Genomic DNA, 16,182 nt, shown 5'->3' on the forward strand with positions numbered 1-16,182 from the left:
TGACTATTTTTTTCCTCTTTACATACCTAAAAAAGCTTTTACTATCCTCCTTTATATTATTGGCTAGTTTACCCTCGTACCTCATCTTTTCTCCATATATTGCCTTCTTAGTCATCTTCTGTTGCTCTTTAAAAGAGTCCCAATCCTCTGGCTTCCCACTCTTCTTTGCTTTGTTGTACTTCTGCTCTTTTATTTTTATGCTGTCCATGACTTCCCTTGTCAGCCACGGGTGTCTCTTACTCCCCTTGGAATCTTTCCTCCTCTTTGGGATAAATTGGATGGAGTTGAGGGGGGAGGTAAAGGGACAGGTGTTGCATCTCCTGCGGTTGCAGGGGAATGTGCCCGGGGATGGGGTGGTTTGGGCAGGAAGCGCCGAAAGGTCAGAGCCTCAGAATTAAAGGATGTTCCGTTAGGAAGGAGATGAGGGGGAAATGCTTTTAATCAGAGAGTAGTGAATTTGTGGAATTCATTGCCACAGAAGGCTGTGGAGGCCAAGTCGGTGGATATTTTTAAGGCAGAGATAGCTGGATTCTTGATTAGTATGGATGTCAGAGGTTATGGGGAGAAGACAGGAGAATGGGGTTAGGAGGGAGAGATAGATCAGCCATGATTGAATGGTGGAGTAGAATTGAAGGGCCGAATGGCCTAATTCTAATAATTTCACTGATGACATTACGACCTGATGACGGTCCAACTTCACCTGATAACCCAGCCCTTCAGACCTGATGAAGTTGTTGTAAACCCTTTTGCACCCACTCCAATTGACTAACAAACCCACCCTTCCCTTTGTCTCACCCTCCACTCAAAAAACACAGGAGCAGGTAATCTGGCCCCTCGTGTCTGCCCCCTTTCACTGTGATCATGACGACCCCACCACTCACTTCTACCTCCTCTTTAACATCCTCAAATTACCGCTCACCTCAATATCCACCTGCTCCGATCTGCCTCCATATTTGAATAACCCATTCCATTCCTCCATCCCCACCGCAATCTCGCAATCCTCCTCACTCTCCGCACTCGTCCTCCCCGTCCACCCTCCCCCACCTCACGAAATTCCCCTCTCCATCCCCGGATAAAAACTCCGGGAGAGATGTCTGTTGTCCACCCGATGTGGTCGGGGTGAAACCCCGGGCAAGGTTTCAGTTGTCCGCCCGCCTGTGCCTGAGGCCGAGCGGCCTCTCCCCCGGTCCCGGGGCCGCGCTGCCCGAGTCTCCCCCCGACCCCCGGGGACTCTCTGATTCTCTGCTTCTCCCCCCAGTCTCCGTCACCCTGGATGTGGAAACAGCGGGTCCGGGGCTCGAGGTGTCTGAGGATCGGAAGAGGGTGAGACGGACCGGGACCCGGAGGAGTCTCCCTGACACCGGGAAGAGGTTTACAGGCAGTGCGTGTGTGCTGGGATCGGAGGGATTCACATCGGGGAGACATTACTGGGAGGTGGAGGTGGCGGGGAGTCGGGGCTGGAGTCTGGGAGTCGCCGTTGAGTGTGTGGAGAGGAAGGGACCGGTCACACCGACCCCGGAGACTGGAGTCTGGAGCATCTGGCAGTGGGGTGACGAGTTTGATGCACTCACCTCCCCTCCATCCCGTCTCCCCGCCAGTCCCATCCCCGGGAGGGTGGGAGTTTATCTCAGTTACGAGTCCGGGACAGTTTCATTTTACGACGCGGACACCAAGTCCCATCTCCACACTTTCACTGGGAATAAATTCACGGAGAAACTTTATCCTTTCTTCGGGCCTTATTGGGATGGAAATTGGCTGAGAATCTGCTCCGGTTCCGCTCCGGGTGTGTAAAAGGGTCGGGTCCCGGGACCGGCGTCAGGAGCGGGGCTCAGGGGCTGTGGGGCAGAAACCCGGTGGACAACAGGTCGGCGCTGAACGGCTCCCATTTAATCCCCAAATTCCGCGTCGTAAAAACCCCAGTGAGCGCGGAAATAAAACCAGGGGGATTGTAAATGTGGGAAGAGTGTAATAAACTGCAACTGAAATCAGAGCTGACGATCCGTTCATTTTAACGCGTTAACTGCGTCCGGCAACGGAACAGAAATTATTTTTGTGAAAATATAAAGATTGAAACAACCGCCCTTCCCGCGGGTTCAGCAGCGGCCGCGGGCGGCGGGTCCTGAGCTCCGGGCTCCCCCGGGTTCTAAAGATTGTAGTTCGACGTTGATACATAGATCATTCTTCATTCAGTCGCCCCCAGACCCCTCCCCCACCTCTCCCTCAGTTACACCACTTCTGTATCGCTGCTGCTTCCTGCTTTGATCTCCCGGTGGCCCAGCACTTTAACTCCCCCTCCCATTCCCAGTCTGACCTCTCTGTCATGGGCCTCCTCCAGTGCCATAGTGAGGCCCGCCGGAAATTGGAGGAGCAGCACTTCATATTTCGCCTGGGCAGTTTGCAGCCCGGTGGTATGAACGTCGACTTCTCCAACTTCAGATAGCTCCTCTGTCCCTCCCTTCCCCTCCTCCTTCCCAGATCTCCCTCTATCTTCCTGTCTCCACCTATATCCTTCCTTTGTCCCACCCCCGACATCAGTCTGAAGAAGGGTCTCGACCCGAAACGTCACCCATTCCTTCTCTCCCGAGATGCTGCCTGATCTGCTGAGTTACTCCAGCATTTTGTGAATAAATCGATTTGTACCAGCATCTGCAGTTATTTTCTTATACTACAGGTGCAGGAGTAGGCCATTCGGCCCTTCGAGCCAGCACCGCCATTCAATGTGATCATGGCTGATCATTCTCAATCAGTACCCCGTTCCTGCTTTCTCCCCATACTCCCTGACTCCGCTATCCTTAAGAGCTCTATCTAGCTCTCTCTTGAATGCATTCAGAGAATTGGCCTCCCTCACTGCCAGTTTCCCACCAGCTCCCACTTTCCTCTGCTCGAGCCCCGACTCTTCCCTTCGCTTTCTCGCCGTCTCTGTCTCTGTCTCCGTTTCAGCGAATACTTTGTAACTCTATCGGTGCAGTTTGTGTAGCGACTCTTTGCATACTTGTGCATGCAAAACCAAGAATCCCACTGTGACATGTCAAATGTGATAATAAAGTGTCATTCAAGCATTCATTCATTCGTTCATTCAATCATTCATTCAATCAATCATTCATTCATTCATTCACTGACACGCTGACAACAACATGGTGGTATTGGTTTTGTTTGGTTTATGATTTCACGTGCACCGAGGTACAGTGAAAAGCTTTGACTGCGTGCTGTCCATTCAAATCATACTGTACACGAGCACAATCTAGATGTACCAAGTTCAAGGGGAAATTCAAGTTCTGAATGTGAAATTCTGTAAAGGATCGTTCTTTTTTACGCACGATTTTAAAGACGAGAAGCCAATCGTCCATCAATCCTGAGGATCACGAGTGGAAACGTGAAACATCCATGTCCCTCCACAGATGCTGCCTCACCGGATGAGTCGAGCGGATTTTTTTTAATGTGTTCCAGATTCCAGCAAATCCTGGCTCTTGTGAGTCAACTCTCTGCCGCCACTCACTGTATTCCCATCAGCCCCACTGCTTGCACTCATTTCTCGCACTCGTACCATCACCCCCTCACCCTACCCTATTTCCCCTTGCCTCCACCCCCACACTAACCGACGCTGGGGTCACATCAAGCAGCCGGTTCACCGAGAGCCCCTCACGCCCTCGGGAAGTGGCAGGAAACCGGAGCACCCGCGGGGAAAGCACGCGGTGACGGGTTGATTGAACAAAGTCCACACAGGCAGAACCGGAGGCCTGGATCGAACCCTGGTCGTTGGATCTCGCTGGCGGCAGCTGTAATCACTAGAACATCACGGCAGCGTTTGTGATGGGGCAGTGCAGTGAATTTGTCGACTAAACCAGTTAAATAATTATCGATTTATGTTCCAAATATGTGACTTTCTTCACAGAATGTCCAAAAGTCTCTGTGAGTGAGGCCACCATCATTACTTGGCGGCCCTACGGATCACGGACAAAACGGGGGCAGAACATAAACAACGGAGGGCGTGAAACCCCCGCCCACCCAACCCGCCCGCCTCCTAACCCCCGGCACTCACCCACCCCCCACACCACCCGCCCCCACCTGCCGCAGTGTCTCCAGTCCCAAACCCGTTTAGGTTTATTATTTTCACGTGTACAAAGATTTACTTTTGCACACTATCCAGTCAACTTAGATAATACCAAAGATAAAGGCAGTCAAGTCAAACACAAGTACAATAGATAGCGAAACGGGAAGTTACAATGTGCGGGTAGTCCATAGAGCTCAGAAGACTATCGGAACACAGCTACCAGCCTTGGAGGGCATCTGCAACACACGATGGCTCAGAAAAGCCACCAGCATCCACAAAGACTCCTCACACCCCTGCAATAGTCTGTTCGAACTTCAACCACCGGGCAGACGCTACAAGGCCTTCTACGACCGCACCTCCGGACTCAGGGACAGCTTCATCCCCAGGGCCATAGCTGCTATGAACCGGTCCTGCTGAGCCGGATGGTCACATCGCACAGCGAACCGGTACAGATCTACTTGCACTTTATTCTGTTTTAAAACTGTTTCTAATTTTGTTTCATTGGGTTGTCTAAATTTATACTGATTAGCCAATTGATTTATTGTATCGTATGGGAGGCGCACTCCCAATCTCGTTGTACCACTCCCTGTACAATGACAATAAAGATATATTGTATTGTATTGTAGCATATAATTCTCAGCATTGCAGCGTCACAACCCGCTAACATTTATACAATGTCCTCGCATCTCTTTTAGGAGACCCCAGAGTGCTTTGCTGGTGTAAATCGCATTGAAGTGCAGCCAGTAATTGTAACAAGAATGGAGAATCGATTTGCAGACAGGAACATTGACAAACTGACTTTAAAAGCAAGTTATACTATCCGAACAGATTGTGTTGATGTGTTGGAAAGACCTGCAGATGCGGGTTGAAATCGAAGGTAGACACAAAATGCAGGAGTAACTCAGCGGGACAGGCAGCATCTCTGGAAAGAAGGAATGGTGACGTTTCGGGTCGAGAAGCACCAAGCACATGTTCTAATAAACACAAACTTTCTATTCGGTTCTTGTGAACCTTACTAGTCGTGGAAATTATCCAAATTCAACCAGAGGGTATTTCATTTATCTATTGCACGAACCTATTAATATATAATACTGTAAGTGGGTATGAGTTTTTAATTGTCATTAAAAGACAAGTGGGAGACCGTTCCTCGTAGAGGGTGTACAGGGAAGGGGAGAGGGTGTGACCGAGGAGCCCTGGATCCAAAGCCTCTCCTGTATTGGTGTAGCACCCTCAACCCCCTACTCAATCCCCCTTAGCCCCATCCCCACCCCCACCCCCCCCACTCTCCCATCTTCCCTGACCCCCACCGCCCCTTCCCCCTCACCTACTCTCTCATCCCACCACCACCCCCCACCCCTGCTATCCCCTCCCCCCCTCCTCCCCACGCCCACTCTTCCCTCCTCCCCACCCGCTCTCCCTCCCACCCCCACTCCCCATTACCCAACACCCCCCTTTCCCCCACTCACTCCTTCCCCAACCCCCCCATTCTCTCCCCCATCCCCTCCTCCCCCACTGTCCCCCTCCCCAGCCCCACTCTCCCTCCCACCACTACTCTCTTCTGCACCCCCTCCCCCTCCCCTCCATTCTCTCCTCCCCAGCCCCACTCTCAGTCCCTCACCCTCCTTTCCCCCACTCTCTTCTCCCCCAACACCCTCCCCACCCACATATTTTCTCCTCCCCCAGCCCACTCTCACTCTCCCCCACCCCCTCTCTCCTCCACCCCGCCTCCCCCGCTCTCTCCTCCCCCCAACGTCACCCTTCTCCTACCCCCACCCTCGACTCCACTCACTCGCTCCACCCCCATTCTCTCTGTCCCCTCCCCCCTTTCCCCCCACTCCCGCTCTCCCCCCACTCTCCCTCTTCCCCACCCCAAACTCTTCCCTGACACCGACTGTCCCCTTCCCCCCCACCCTAACTGTCTCTCCCCCCCCACCAATATTCCCCTTCCCCCGCTGTCCCCCTCCCCAGTCCCACTCTCCCTCCAACCCTCACTCTCTGCTCCTCCCAACCTACCCCCACTCTCCCCTCTTCCCTGACCCCCACTGTCCTCCTTCCCCCCCCCCACCCCCACTCTCTCTTCCCCCACCACCACCCCTCCTCCCCCATCCTCTCCTCCCCCCAACCTCAGCCCCTCATGCCCCCACCCCTCCACACACTCGCCCCACCCCCATTCTCATTGTCCCCCTCCCCCACTGTCCCCTCTTCCCCACCCCCACTGTCGCCTCTTCCCCACCCTCTTCCCACCACCACCACCACCACCCTCCCTTCACCCCACACCCCCTCTCCCCCCCAGCATCCCCCTCCTGCCACACCCCCTCCTCCCCCTTTCACTCTCACTGTCCCCTTCCCCCACCCACCTTCCCCCCTTTCCCTCCCCCACTCATCCCTGACCCCCACATTCCCCCTTCCCTCCCACCCCCACTCTCTCTTCCCCCCACCACCCCGCTGCCCACTCCCCAGTCCCACTCCCACCCCACTCTCTGCTCCTCCCACCCTCCCCCCTTCCCTGAGCCCCACTGTTCCCCTTACACCCACCCCCACTCTCTCTTCCCCAACCACCCCCTCCCCCGCTGCCCCCTCCCCAGTCCCACTCTCCCTCCCACCCTCCCCCCACTCTCCCCTCTTCCCTGAGCCCCACTGTTCCCCTTACACCCACCCCCACTCTCTCTTCCCCCAACCACCCCCCTCCCCCGCTGTCCCCCTCCCCAGTCCCACTCTCCCTCCCACCCTCCCCCCCACTTTCCCAACCCCCCTTTACCCCACTCTCTCCTCCCCACCCCCCCATTCTCTCCTCCTTCAGCCCCACTCTCACTTTAGATAGTTCCTCTGTCCCTCCCTTCCCCTCCTCCTTCCCAGATCTCCCTCTATCTTCCTGTCTCCACCTATATCCTTCCTTTGTCCCGCCCCCTGACATCAGTCTGAAGAAGGGTCTCGACCTGAAACGTCACCCATTCCTTCTCTCCTGAGATGCTGCCTGACCTGCTGAGTTACTCCAGGACTTTGTGAATAAATACCTTCGATTTGTACCAGCATTTGCAGTTATTTTCTTACGACAGACAGATAAACTGCCCTGGCCTGTCTTACCAACTTGCATCACCTTTATCCGAGTCAAATAAATCAGCCGTTGATCCGCCCATTGGCCCAGTTCATGGAAATCTTGCTCCATCCCAGATGAATGGATTCACTTTCCAAAACGTCACCATAGAAACGGCGAAACGTAGAAAATAATTGCACGAGTAGGCCATTCGGCCTTTTGACGAATCTCTGACGATGTGAGGCAGCAACTCGTCTTTTGAACGTTGTTTTTGAGTTGTCCTTTCTGCAAATTGGCGACTGCATTTCCTACACCTTCAACAGTGGCAGGTTTTCAGTGACAGGGAGGTGGTGGTTGAGAGGAACCCGTGAACCACTTGCCCTGTGGTTGACAGCGGGGGAACCCCCCACCCCACCCTTGTTGGCGCCGCAGGTGCATATGTCCAATTTCTTAAAAGTGGTCGCCATGATTGTGGCCCTCGGGTCCTATGCCCGACGATCCTCTGAGACCGGGTGTAAGTCTCGTTCCATCCTGATCCCGGGCTGTGAACGGAGATGCGGGCGGCGGGTTCCACTGCCCAACAGGTGCAACGCCTCCTCAGTTACAACTCCTTAGCGCTGGTCGCTGTCCCTTTCTGTCCCGCCTTACACAATCCCAGGGCAATCTCTCCGCTTTCGTCTATATTCAGGCCGGTTTAATGTCTAACTGACCCCTCCCTCGAGTGATTAGTTGGATTAGTTGGAAGCCTGCTGCGGCCCAACCATCGGCCCAACTCGTGGAGCTGTCTGCCTCCAGGGCTCTGGTTCGCAGAGCCCGCGGATCGGACTTGCCATCACCGGAGCCGGCCGTCCTCGGAGGCTGCGGGAGCGGCTGCGACTCGCCTTAGGCTCGGGCCGCGTGGATGCCGACATCGGGAGCTCCGGCAGCGGCAGCGGGTTCGCCCGCCCCGGATCGCGGGGCTTGGGTCGCGGACATTTCACCGTCCGGCGCGGCCTAAGATATGCCGCGGGATATTTCTCTGCTGGGCGGGGGCTTCAATGTCGGGAGCCACGACCGCCCCGACGTGCAGCAACAGCGGCAGCAGCAGCGTGTTCGCCCGCCCCGGATCGGACTTATCATCGGCGGAGCCGGCCGTCTTCGGAGGCTGCGGGAGCGGCTGCGACGCGACGCGCCTTGGGCTTGGCCCGCTGTGGACCGTCCGGTGCGGCCTGCAACCACAGCAACCTGACTGCGGGCGAGGACAGCGGGAGAAGGGAAAGACATTGTGGCCTTCCATCACAGTGAGGAGAGGAGAGGACTGGAGGAGACTCACTGTGATGGATGTTTCTTTGATGGATGTTTCTTTTTTTGTGTGTTTTTGGGGTCGGGTGGTTTGAGTGCCTGTTTGATGTTTTTATTGTTAGACTGTGTTTTGGGGGGTTTTCTGGGGTTGTGTAATTTGGGTGCCTGTTTAGTGCTTTTATTGTTGGACTGTGTTTTTGGGGGGTTTTGGGGTTGGGTAATTTGGGTGCCTGTTTAGTGCTTTTATTGTTGGACTGTGGTTTTGGGGGTTTTTTGGGGGTGTAATTTTGATGCTTATTTAATGCTTTTGTTGTTGGACTGTGGGTGATTGAATTAACATTTTGTTCAAGATGGCCGCGCCGTTGTGTTTGGCTGCCTGCCACTGTGTGTTTCTTTTTTTTCCTAGTCAGATGTGCAGCACTTTGGTCAACGTGGGTTGTTTTTAAATGTGCTATACAAATAAATTGACTTGACTTCACTTGACTTGAACACTTGCAGCCAAATAAGGTCATTGCCGGAGACGGCAGCGCGCGCAGTGGAAAACACTGAACCAGGAAGAGGCGGAGTTACAATGGCTGCGAAAGACCAGGTCGAGAGTTTAACCGAGGAGGCAGTTTGTCCCATCTGCATGGATTTCTTCACCGATCCGGTGGCACTGGAGTGTGGGCACTACTTCTGCCGCTCCTGTATCACACAGAGTTGGGACAGGGAGGAGAGAAACTGCTGCCCGGAATGTAGAGAGGTGTTTACAGACCGCACCCTCAGGGTGAGTCGGGCCTTGGCGAGACTGGCTGAGAAAGCTCGAACACTGAGCCTGAATCGGACAGAGAAGGAAAGTAAACCTCACTGCGAGAAACATCAGGAAGAACTGAAGCTGTTTTGTGAAACGGACAAGAAGCTGATCTGTCTGGTTTGTGCAGCTGGGCGGGAACACAAGTCTCACAGCTTCATGCCGGTAGGTGAAGCTGTTGAAATCTACAAGGTAAAAGCAAATCGTTTTTGATCACATCATTGTGTATTCTATTATTTATTGTCTGACATGTTTATTCTCTGATCTGAAACCCAACCCCTGGATCAGGTGAAATCTTCCGAATATCTCACAGAAAAGAAATCAGAGATCGAGAAAATTGAGCAGAAACAAAAACGGAGCATTTCAGGAGTTCAGGTGAGGCTTTGTCTTATGATTTAATGTTTTATGTGTAGATTTATAAAACATATAGTAGACGTGTAGACGTGTGTCACGTGTAATAAGTGGGCACCTGCATAGAGCTCAGTGGTTGAGGGCCGAGCTATTGGGAGAGGTTGGGCAGGCAAGGACTTTACTAATGGGAGCGCAGGAGTCTGAATAATGATCTATTGTACGTGTATAATATCATGAAATGAAATGTTCGGGTGAATACTCAGTCTTTTATCCTGAGTAGGGTGTCGAGAGTGCGAGGGCATGGGTTTAAGGTGAGAGGGAACAGTTAATGGAACATTAAGGGCAACTTTGGTAGTGGATATATGGAACGAGCTGCCAAAGGAGGTAGTTGAGTCAGGTACCTTAACAATAGACAATAGGTGCAGGAGTAGGTCATTCGGCCATTCGATCCAGCACCGCCATTCAATGTGATCATGGCTGATCATTCTCAATCAGTACCCCGTTCCTGCCTTCTCCCCATACCCCCTGACTCCGCTATCCTTAAGAGCTCTATCTAGCTCTTTCTTGAATACATTCAGAGAATTGGCCTCCACTGCCTTCTGAGGCAGAGGATTCCACAGATTCACAACTCTCTGACTGACTGATTCACAACTCTCTGACTGGACGGTGGCGCAGTGGTAGAGTTGCTGCCTTACAGCGAATGCTGCGCCGGAGACTCAGGTTCGATCCTGACTACGGGCGCCGTCTGTACGGAGTTTGACATCTTGTTGTACATCCCCTTTTCCTAACTTGACACCATTCAGATAATAATCTGCCTTCCTAATCTTATCAGCAAAGTGGATAACCTCACACTTATCCACATTAAACTGCATCTGCCATGCATCCGCCCACTCACACAACCTGTCCAAGTCACCCTGCAACCTCATAGCATCTTCCTCACAGTTCACACTGCCACCCAGCTTTGTATCATCTGCAGATTTGGTAATGGTACTTTTAATCTCTTCATCCAAGTCATTGATGTATATTGTAAATAGTTGCGGTCCCAGCACCGAGCCTTGCGATACCCCACTAGTCACTGCCTGCCATTCTGAAAGGGACCCATTTATCCCCACTCTTTGGTTTCTGTCTGTCAACCAATTTTCTATCCATGTCAGTACCCTACCTCCAATACCATGTGCTCTAATTTTGCCCACCAATCTCCTATGTGGGACCTTGTTGAAGGCTTTCTGAAAGTCGAGGTACACCACATCCACCGGCTCTCCCCCGTCAATTTTCCTAGTTACATCCTCAAAAAATTCCAGTAGATTAGTCAAGCATGATTTCCCCTTCGTAAATCCATGCTGACTCGGAACAAGGGGACACAGTTTAAGGATAAGGGGGAAGTCTTAGGACCAAGATGAGAACGTTTTTTTTCACACAGAGTGGTGAATCTGTGGAATTCTCTGCCACAGAATGTAGTGGAGGCCAGTTCATTGGCTATATGTAAGAGGGAGTTAGATCTGGCCCTTGTGGCTAAAGGGATCAGGGGGTATGGAGAGAAGGCAGGTACGGGATACTGAGTTGGATGATCAGCCATGATCATATTGAATGGCGGTGCAGGCTCGAATGGCCTACTCCTGCACCTATTTTCTATGTTTCTATGATCCTGTTACTGCTATCCAAATGCTCCGCAATTTTTTCTTTTATAATTGACTCCAGCATCTTCCCCACCACTGATGTCAGACTGACTGGTCTGTAATTTCCCATTTTCTCTCTCCCTCCTTTCTTAAAAAGTGGGATAACATTAGCTACCCTCCAATCCACAGGAACTGACCCTGAATCTATAGAACATTGGAAAATGATCACGAATGCATCCACAATATCTAGAGCCACCTCCTTAAGTACCCTGGGATGCAGACCATCAGGCCCTGGGGATTTATCAGCCTTCAGTCTCATTAATCTCCCCAAATCTTTTTCCTGCCTAATGTGGATTTCCTCCAGTTCCTCCGTCACCCTAGAATCTCTGGCCACTAGAACATCTGGGAGATTGTTTGTATCCTCCTTAGTGAAGACAGATCCAATGTACCGGTTCAACTCGTCTGCCATTTCCTTGTTCCCCACAATAAATTCCCCTGCTTCTGTCTTCAAGGAACCCACATTTGCGTTGGCTTTTTTTTTCCTCTTCACATACCTAAAAAAGCTTTTACTATCCTCCTTTATATTATTGGCTAGTTTACCCTCGTACCTCATCTTTTCTCCCCGTATTGCCTTTTTAGTTATCTTCTGTTGCTCTTTAAAAGAGTACCAATCCTCTGGTTTCCCACTCTTCTTTACTATGTTATACTTCTTCTCTTTTATTTTTATGCTCTCCTTGACTTCCCTTGTCAGCCACGGGTGCCTCTTACTCCCGTTTAGAATCTTTCGTCCTCTTTGGGATAAATTGATCCTGCAACATCTGCATTTATTCCCAGGAATACTTGCCATTGCTGTTCCACCGTCTTCCCTGCTAGGGCCTCCTTCCAGTCAATTTTGGCCAGATCCTGCCTCATGCCTCTGTAATCCCCATTGCTGTACTGTAATACTGACACTTCCGTTTTTCCCTTCTCCCTCTCAATTTGTAGAGTAAAACATCATATTGTGGTCACTGCCTCCTAATGGCTCTTTTAACTCGAGTCCCCTTATCAGATCAGGTTCATTCCACATCACTACATCCAGAATTGCCTTCTCCCTGGTAGGCTCCAGTATAAGTTGTTCTATGAATCCATCTAGGAGGCACTCCACAAACTCTCTTTCCTGGGGTCCATTACCAACCTGATTTTCCCAGTCTACCTGCATATTGAAATCTCCCATAACCACCGGAGCATTACATTTACGACATGCCAATTTTAGCTCCTTATTTAACTTGCACCCTATGTCGAGGCTACTGTTTGGGGGCCTGTAGATGACTCCCATTAGGGTCTTTTTACCCTTGCAATTCCTCATTTCTATCCATACTGATTCTACATCTCCTGATTCTATGTCACCCCTTACAAGGGAGTGAATATCATTCCTCACCAACAGAGCGACCCCACCCCCTCTGCCCACCTGTCTCTCTTTTCTACATGTTGTGTACCCCTGAATATTCAGTTCCCAGTGCTGTTTCTCTTGAGGCCATGTCTCAGTGATTCCCACAACATCATACGTGCCAATGTCCAACTGAGCCTCAAGCTCATCCACTTTATTTTTTCTTATGAGCTTTTCTGACTGACTACTCGCGTCCTCTTGGCGCTCTTTTTAAACTGTCTTTTCACACTGCAATTACCACTTACTTTGCTCTCAGCCAACGGTCGTCCTTGCCCTGCACCCTACCTTTTCTGACTGACAACTCGCGTCCTCTTGGCGCTCTACTGACTACAGTTAAAAAGTCTTTGAACAAATTCTTAGGAGAACTATTTTAGAACTATCTGGGCCAAATGCGGACTGTAGGAAATAGCGCAGATGGGGCGTCTTGGTCGGTATCTAACACCCCTTGCTGTATGACTCTGTGAAGTCTGTCATTCCAAGAGGTGCTGCTGTCTGCCAATTCTGGTGACCTGGTTCTGTCCAGTGAGGGTTAATGGACACACGGAATGGAACAGGTTGCAGGGAATTGTACTGGGAAAATGGGAATGATGTGCTTGCACATTACTTTCACAAAATATTTCAGAATTATCAAGACGAGCTCTTGAATTGCCATACATTAGGGAAATGAAAGCTACGGATTAAATAGAAGTAAATGGAGTTAGTGTAGATATGTACAGAGCCCAGCATGGACATGTTGGGCCGAAGGGCCTATTTCTGCACTGCAGGACTTGACATTGACTAGCCAAATGTCACCTGCCATGCCATGTGGAAACACAGCAGAGTAACACAATATATTGATTCTCATCTTTCATCTGACAGAGTCACACAACCTTCAGTCACAGATCACATCCCAGTTTGCTGAACTGCACCAGATTCTCACTGAGAAAGAGCAGTGCTTACTGGGAGAGATCTGGGAGGAAGAGAAGAAGCTTGTAAAAACAATGGAGAAAAATCTTCAAGAGATTCAAGAGAATTTAAAGTCCATTCAGGAGGAACTCTCAAAGTTACAGGAACGGATAGATCACAAGGACGACGTGATATTTCTGAAGGTGAGGGGTTACACTATAGTTTGGCGAAGTGAAAGTGCACAGTCACAAAATAGTGGGTTACATTTCTGAAATAAATGCCGCATTTTCCAGTAATTCAGAACTGGGTCAATGTTCCATCTGTTCCAACTACTCACCACTTCCGCCAACATTGCCCCAAATTCCAGGAATCCTCATGTATTCATCCCACTTCAACTTAAATTTATCTGCAATATTGTCTTCAGGCCATCCTGTGAGTTCCACGTTCTCTTTGCTGCATTTCTAATGGAATTTGTTCAAACGTCATCTTAAATTTCAGCTTATTCCCCCCACAAGTAGTGATAATATTTCCATCCCCCACCCATTTAAATCCGACACTGATCCTAAAATATTTCATTCCATTTTCTCTGACATCTTCTCCAGGTAAAATCCCACGACCTGCTCGGTCTTACTTATAAGTTGCATGATCGTGCCCATTTTCATCGACACTCCTAATGCTTTGCCCCATGTTCGATGTCTTTACCATAATATCCACTTCCTGTCTGTGTGGCAGGGGCAAAGAGTTGGGAAATAGGAATTATCAGTGGGTTTTTTTCTAGCAATTTGGCGAAATACCCGCTGTCGGGATCATGACGATCCATCTCAGTCTATTGACATTTGTGTTTTATTTATTTCAGGAGGTAGCTGGTCGCAAGACGAGGTAGGACATGCTTTTGACAGAAACAATGTATGTTTTCAAAGAACAGCTCAAATGCTCAGTTTATAACCAGCTGTTAAATATTTGCAGGTTTAGTGATGAAGCTAAACCAATGTTGGTGGCAGATGAAGCATTGATGATTGAAACGTTTGATCGCACCTTTTTCTACAACATGGCATTGAGAGAAACATCTGATATCATCAAGCGAGGTAAAACTGATACCTCTTATCAACTCTTTGTGTGAAGAAAACTGCGTTCTCCAGAATTGATATCCCCGCATGAAAATAATGTTTCGATGATCCAGCCGAGATCTTGTTGCAAATTTTGACAGACTTCCTCGCAACCCATAACATTTCCCATTCTCCACAAACGTACTATACACACCTCCTACATTCACATCCAAGCCACAAAAATATAAAATAAACAGCAAAGGTTGCAGCACCGATCTGTGATACACATCACCAGTCACAGACCTCCAGGCTGAAAAATCATCCTTCTACCGCTACCTTCCACCTCCAACCACCAAGCCAATTATGGGTCCATTTTACCAACTCGTCTTGGATCCCACCTACCTTCGCTTTCTGGACCAGCCTTACATGCGGAACATTGTCAAGTCCCTCAGTGAAGTTCATATATTGGTTCACAACGAGATCAGAGTGTTCTTGGTTGCACAGACGCATCAAATGCACCCTCCAATAAATAAAGCAAGTAACCAGTAGCAGATTGCCTCGCCCGTCCAGTCCACTCCCGTTCTGTGTGATCACGTCAACTCCACCCCATATCTCTAACTCCTCTTTAACCATCTCCAATTACCCCTCACACCAGTCTCCTCATCTTCCAATCTGCCTCTCCCTCGCCATCTACCCGCAAGATATTTGAATACCCGCCTTATTTCTCCATCCCCACCCGCAATCTCTCGTTCATCCTTACTTTCCGCATTCGTTTTCCCCGTCCGCATGCACCACCCCTTCCCGTTCCCGATAACCCGCGGGATTTCCCCTCTCCAGCCCGGTTAAAAACGCCGGTAAAAATGTCTGTTGTCCACCCGATGTGGTTGTGGGTGAAACCCCGGGCAGGGTTTCAGTTGTCCGCCCGCCTGTGCCTGAGGCCGAGCGACCTCTCCCCCGGTCCCGGGGCCGCGCTGCCCGAGTCTCCCCCCGACCCCCGGGGACTCTCTGATTCTCTGCTTCTCCCACCAGTCTCCGTCACCCTGGATGTGGAAACAGCGGGTCCGGGGCTCGAGGTGTCTGAGGATCGGAAGAGGGTGAGACGGACCCGGACCCGGAGGAGACTCCCTGACACCGGGAAGAGGTTTACAGACAGTGCGTGTGTGCTGGGATCGGAGGGATTCACATCGGGGAGACATTACTGGGAAGTGGAGGTGGCGGGGTGTGAGGGCTGGAGTCTGGGAGTCGCCGCAGAATCTGTGGAGAAGAAGGGACCGGTCACACTGACCCCGGAGACTGGAGTCTGGAGCATCGAGCGGTGGGATGATGACTTTGTTGCATTCACCTCCCCTCCATCCCGTCTCCCCGCCCGCCCCATCCCCGGGAGGGTGGGAGTTTATCTCAGTTACGAGTCCGGGACAGTTTCATTTTACGACGCGGACACCAAGTCCCATCTCCACACCTTCACTGGGAATAAATTCACGGAGAAACTTTGTCCTTTCTTCTGGACTTGGCATGAAGACCACTGGCTGAGAATCTGCTCTGGTTCCGCTCCGGGTGTGTAAAAGGGTCGGGTCCCGGGACCGGCGTCAGGAGCGGGGCTCAGGGGCTGTGGGGCAGAAACCCGGTGGACAACAGGTCGGCGCTGAACGGCTCCCATTTAATCCCCAAATTCTGCGTCGTAAACCCCAGTGAGCGCGGAAAT

At 51.0% G+C, this 16,182-nt stretch overlaps 1 protein-coding gene across 1 annotated transcript in view; it reads left to right on the forward strand.

The window, feature by feature from the left end:
• Positions 1 to 16,052, forward strand: part of LOC144602702 (zinc-binding protein A33-like) — a 93,469-nt gene extending 77,417 nt beyond the window's left edge. The window contains exons 4-7 of the mRNA XM_078415832.1: positions 13,408 to 13,637; positions 14,291 to 14,313; positions 14,401 to 14,519; positions 15,510 to 16,052. Coding sequence (XP_078271958.1) covers positions 13,408 to 13,637; positions 14,291 to 14,313; positions 14,401 to 14,519; positions 15,510 to 16,042 — 905 coding nt within the window. The 3' untranslated portion in view covers positions 16,043 to 16,052. The remainder of the gene's footprint in view (positions 1 to 13,407; positions 13,638 to 14,290; positions 14,314 to 14,400; positions 14,520 to 15,509) is intronic.
• The last annotated feature ends 130 nt before the right edge of the window (positions 16,053 to 16,182 follow it).

This window comes from Rhinoraja longicauda, chromosome 19 (genome assembly GCF_053455715.1).
Source record: "Rhinoraja longicauda isolate Sanriku21f chromosome 19, sRhiLon1.1, whole genome shotgun sequence".
NCBI lineage: Eukaryota > Metazoa > Chordata > Chondrichthyes > Rajiformes > Arhynchobatidae > Rhinoraja > Rhinoraja longicauda.